General features: G+C 37.1%; 1 protein-coding gene across 2 annotated transcripts; it reads left to right on the top strand.

Annotated features, from left to right (window-relative positions):
* The first annotated feature begins 1454 nt into the window (after window positions 1-1454).
* Window positions 1455-5589, top strand: LOC113753869 (myosin-binding protein 2). 2 transcript variants are annotated; one of them, XM_027298132.1, is made up of 4 exons: window positions 1455-2927; window positions 3048-3230; window positions 3349-4762; window positions 4890-5589. In XM_027298132.1, exons 1-3 carry the CDS (start codon window positions 1571-1573, stop codon window positions 4728-4730), a joined length of 2922 nt encoding a protein of 973 aa, XP_027153933.1. In that variant the 5' UTR covers window positions 1455-1570; the 3' UTR covers window positions 4731-4762; window positions 4890-5589. The 2 variants fall into 2 exon arrangements, with proteins under 2 accessions (XP_027153933.1, XP_027153935.1); XM_027298134.1 differs by having other exon boundaries at window positions 3349-4766.
* The last annotated feature ends 276 nt before the right edge of the window (window positions 5590-5865 follow it).

The raw sequence follows: 5865 nt of genomic DNA, 5'->3' as shown, positions 1-5865 counted from the left end.
CACATGCATCAATTTTGTTTTTGCACTAACTTGCAAAAGACTTTTTGTTATTAGTACTAATATCTAGCTAATAAAAACAAACATTTTCTTGGACACTCCTATGTTTGTTTACAAAACCTCAACTAATACAATTTACATGCTTTTAACGGTCTTATGAATAACTAATTGTGAAATCAAGGATCAAGACGAGAAATTACTTCAGTAGATTTGTGGTAGGGAATACATGAGATTCAAGAAACAGATAAGAAAAGAGGGATTTGAATCTAAAACCTCTAGATCTTGGAACCTGTACCTTAATCACTAGACCAAGATTTTCACGACCAACATACATTACATTTACATATCGAAGAATGGCACAAGTAATTTAAGAGCTAATCCTGTCTGTGTTCTTAGTGCATAACTTGTTGTAGCTAGTATCTATTTCATGAATTGAATGAATCCCAAAACATGAAAAACATTATAAAAAAAGGAAAAGAATGGTAGGAGTGGCTGCAAATTGAAAAGGTACATATCGGGAGAGCCAAGTTTTTCAAAAACCAGTACTGAATAATCTCATTCATATTTCCTTGTAAAAAGCACGGATCTGGAATATGAAAATACTAAACAAAAACAACTTTTTTGATTATTGACCAAAACACAAAAGAAAAAGAGAAGATAGACAGATATGATGAGCTCCAGCATCTGGCATCCTCATGGGTCCAGTACCTTACTTTGGGTGGGGGCCCGTAAACCCATTTTCTTGGTTGGTGGGCCCCGTCATATGATGCCCAAAAGGAGAAAAATACAGGGTGGAGCGGGCAGGGATTTGCAAAGCAAAAGGTGGTTTGGATCCAAAGTTAATTCTCTCACTTTCCGGGTTTCATTGCCTATTTGCCCAACCACTAATTGTTGTTGTTGTTTTTTTTTATTAATTGCATAAAAAAAAACGCAACTTCTTTTTGATCTGCCCACAATATGCACTTTTGTTAATTAAACAAATGCTCCATTCTTAATTAGACTAATCTAAAGTATATCTTTTTTAGTTGTTGAATGTGGGATGGTTTGCAAATAATTTTTCTCAAAGATCACAAGATCAAGATGCTAGTAACCTTCGCATTTCACAATTGAATCAACCTAATTCTATTTTTTTTTTGTGATCACAAAATAATTGATCAATACATGCAAATTACATTCAACAACACCACAATATATAACTCATAAATCTTTATTAGAATGAACTCACATTTTGTAAATTTGACTCTAGAGCCTCTAATAGGTATGACTTTTTTTTTCTTCCAAATTTTCCCAAGAATTAATATTCACTGATTTTTTTTTTCTCTCTAGCTTTTCTTTAATTTCTTTGATTTCTTTTAATTTCCAATCATGTCACTTCATTCTTTTCTATAGATTGAAGTCTTCTTTGGCTGTCTCTCTGTTCAAACCGCCCTTTCTTTCTTAGTCTAAAATAAATTCATCACTTTGATCTACCTCTTTTCTCTTCTCTGCTACCTCTTTCTTTTCTGTCCATTCCACCTCAAAACCACTCTCTCTCTCTCTCTCTGGTGTATGTTGAAGAATTTGATCATCAAAAATGGCAGCAAATAAGTTTGCAACTATGGTACATAGGAATACCAATAAGATTTCACTTATTCTTATCTATGCAGTTCTTGAATGGACTTTGATAGTTCTGCTACTGCTAAATTCTCTGTTTTCTTATCTGATCATCAAATTTGCTGAATATGTTGGGCTAAAACCACCCTGCCTTTGGTGTTCTAGAGTTGATCACGTCTTTGAGCCAGCAAAAAACAAGAACATGCACAGAGATCTTCTCTGTGAGGCTCATGCTGCAGAGATTTCTCAATTGGGATATTGTTCAAACCATCAAAAGTTGGTTCAGTCGCAGGATATGTGTGAGGATTGCTTGTCCTCGAGACCGGAAATTCGGGCAAAGAATCTAACTTTATTGCCATGGATGAAAGAAATGGGAATGGTTCAAAGGGATGGAGGAGATGATGATACAGTAGTGCTTGAGAATGCAGGTGAGGTGAATTTGAAGTGTTCTTGCTGTGGTGTAGAGTCGGATAGTAATAAGTATTCTTCTTATATTCTGATCAAGTCTTCTTCTTGGGATGTCTTGGAATATTCTGATGAGAAAACAAGTTTGATCACAGAGGTTAAACATGAAGGTCATCATCTTGAGGAAGAAGGCAGCGATTTGTTGGAGAAAAACAGATCAGATTTCAATACTGATCAGTGTGAAAATGGCCCTGCTTTTGGAAACAAGGATGAAAATCAGATGCTTTCTGAGTTTTGTGATGGTTTTATCATAATGGAGGAAGAAGCAGAGAATCTTTCTGTTTCTCTGCCTATCTCCGAGTTGAAAGAAACAGAAGAAGCTGTGGAAAAGGAGGAAGAACTGATTGTTAAGGAAAATGAAAAAATTACCATGAAGGATAAATCTGTTCAGGTTTCTCTAGAAGAGGATGCCTCTGTCAAAATCCTGCCTCACCATTTGGAATTCTTTTTTGATTACACTGGTAATAAGTTAGTTCCAGTTGATATGATCGATTCAGCAACTGAGGAAGATCAGATGACTTACACAAATAAGGATGAGGATCAGACTCATGATGATATTCAAGAAGCAAATTTGGAGACTGAGGTGAACTGTAAGGATGACATTGAAATGGTTGTGGAAAATAAGTGCAGAGAATTGGGGTCGGAGGCAGCAATGTCTAGCTATAGAAGTGAAGAGGAGCCCAAGTACGCTATACTCGAATCTGTGGAAATGGAAGAGGATGAAAATTCTTGGGTTTTCCAAGCTGTTGAATCTCATTCACCAAGGGATGTGTTTGAACAATTTGAAGTTACAACTCCATCTCCAAAAACGGATGATTTTCCCGCAATGCTAGCAGCAGAAGAGGAAGACAAACACATTGATTTTCCTCCAGGTACTACTAATATGTTAACAGTCTTGAATGTGCTGTGAATTTCATCTTTCTATGACTTCATGTATTTTGTGTGTGGTTCAACTATACACATTCATTGAAATTATTTGCCCTTAAATGTAGCGTTTGAAGAAGTTTCTCAAGTGCAAGTTAATGAGACTGATGCAGAGGTCTCAATTGGTACTGAAATTCCTGATTTGGATGCAACAGACGATGTTCAACTTCAAGATACTATTAGTTCCTACGAATGTACACCCAAAGATCCTTCCTCAAGTTTGGCAATTATGCAAGTCGATTCTGACCATGGTAAGCTTTGATTAAAGTATATCCTACATTATTTGACAGCTAATTTCTTTGTTCGTTCATGTATTTTTTTATTTGACAAGGTGCTAATGAAATCCAAAACAAACTGTATTTTATTTAGGTACTGAGGAAGCTCTGGCATGGACAATAGAATTGCACACCTCGTCAGTTGATTTGAGTGAGCTAACAATGAGCAATCAATCATCATTTTGCCCAGATTTAAATGGGATTGAAGAAGATAAAGTTCCTGATACGCCGACCTCTGTTGACAGTTTGCATACTTTGCACAAGAAACTGCTGCTACTTGAAAAGAAGGATTCAGGAACTGAAGATTCTTTAGATGGAAGTGTCATCAGTGAATTTGAGTGCGGTGATGGTGTCATGACAAGTGAACGCCTGAAGACCGCACTAAAAGCTGAAAGAAAAGCTTTACAAGCTTTATATGCCGAATTAGAAGAAGAAAGAAGTGCTTCTGCAGTGGCTACTAATCAGACAATGGCAATGATAAACAGACTTCAGGAAGAAAAGGCACAAATGCAAATGGAAGCTTTGCAGTATCAAAGAATGATGGAAGAACAATCTGAATATGATCAAGAAGCTTTGCAACTTTTAAACGAGCTTATGGTAAAGAGGGAAAAGGAAAAGCAGGAGCTAGAGAAAGAACTGGAGATATGCAGGAGGAAAGTAATGGAATATGAGACAAAAGAAAGGATGAGACTGTTAAGAAAAAGCAAGGATGGAAGCGCTAGAAGTGGATTCTCCTCAACCTCATGCAGCAATGCTGAGGATAGTGATGAGTTGTCCATTGATCTGAATCAAGAAGCAAAGGAAGACGATAGCTATTATAGTCATCATGAGTGCAGTAATCACCACAACACTCCTGTGGATGCAGTTCTGAATCTGGAAGAATCTTTAGCTGATTTTGAGGAAGAGAGGCTGTCCATTCTAGAGCAACTAAAGGTTTTAGAAGCAAAGCTTGTGACGTTGGATGATGAAGATGAACAACGCTTTGAGGATGTTAGACCTCTAGAACATTTGCATGAAGAAAATGGAGTAAAAGGTCATGTAGATGGTGAAGTAAATGGCCATGTCAATGGATACTCAAAGGAAATGATCAATGGTAAACACCACCATGAAAGAAGAATTACCCCTATAAAAGGCAGGAGCCTTCTTCCTATTTTTGATGCAATCAGTGATGAAAATGGAGACGTGGAACTAAATGGAGATCTAAATGGTTTTGATCATCCTAATGGGGTGCATGATTTGGATATGAGAAATCTAGAAGTGGAAGACAAGAACGTGGCCATTGAGGAAGAGGTGGATCATCTGTATGAAAGGCTACAAGCTCTTGAAGCAGATAGGGAGTTCTTAAAACATTGCATAAGTTCCTTGAAGAAAGGTGACAAAGGAATGGATCTTCTTCAAGAAATACTACAACATCTTCGAGACTTGAGAAATGTTGAGCTTCGAGCTAGAAACTTCAGTGATGGCGCTATAGTATGAGATTGAACTTCGACATCATGCCAAAGAAGATGGTTGGTAATATTGCACCTTTAGCCCATACATGTCATTTTAAATTTTACTATCTTCTTTCATTGATACGTTGGTGAACACAAACATTTGTCTGATGTATTCTTTGTCCAATTTGTCAATGCATATCAGACAGCATTTCTGCGGTTCAGTTGCAGCAATGGACTTGCGATGGAAGAAGAAGTGCAGAGGATGATCCTCTGGTCATCATTGAGATAGCTGTATGAAATTCCAAAAAAATTTTGGGTCAGTCATAAGTGAAACTGTCATGGGAAGTCCCTTCAGTGGAAGAGGAGGCTCCTGGTATCAATGGTCTACATTTTGGAAATCTTGGTGGACAGGAAGTTGAAGTGTCTGCCTGAACTTTGTTCTTTTGTTTCCCCTGGTTATTGAGTCCATCAGTATACACCCAAATTTTTGTGGGGGGCGGTGTCCATCACCTCCTTTTGAGGGAAAGGGGGAAGATGAATGTATCTGTGTGTAGTCTAGTGAACGAGTCCGTCCTGTCATTTGTATTTTGTGAGGAAAAGTCCTGGCTTGCAAAGCTGGAGATATCCAACTAAAGATTCCAGTGCCAGGTGAGTAGGGCTAGATTATTTCTAGGCATTTAGGAGTAGCAAATCCTGCTTTTGTTTTTTTGTTTTCTTTCTTTTTTTTTCCAGTTTTAGTTTTATTATTTTCGAGGTAAGGGAAAGAGGAGTAAAAAACTTCCCTTTTCCTATCTCATCTTTGCATCGTTTCATCAAGAGGTTTGTTTATTATATGAAGGGCAAAGTTAGTAGTTGAATACTCTGTATCCACTTGTAAGTATATAAAATGAGTGTTTGAGTAAGTATATGTTTGTCTATAGCAAGAAGTTGTCAGCTGATATGGTGGAAACTTTGGTCAGCTCAGAATATAGGCTTATGGAGTCCCAAGCCAACATATATATATATCTTACTGTAGCACAAATTACCTTGTGAAATTCGCCCTAGTTAACATTCTAGTTCTAAACCAGATAAATTTTTCTGATTTATAGCATTCTTAACTATGGTCTGCTTATTCTTCATCGGTTTGACTTGTTACAAGACATGGTAGTACAGTAATAGTTAGATTTTGAAAAAAGGAA

This window comes from Coffea eugenioides, chromosome 11 (assembly GCF_003713205.1).
Source record: "Coffea eugenioides isolate CCC68of chromosome 11, Ceug_1.0, whole genome shotgun sequence".
NCBI lineage: Eukaryota > Viridiplantae > Streptophyta > Magnoliopsida > Gentianales > Rubiaceae > Coffea > Coffea eugenioides.
This window is presented reverse-complemented; position numbering and strand designations above follow the sequence as displayed.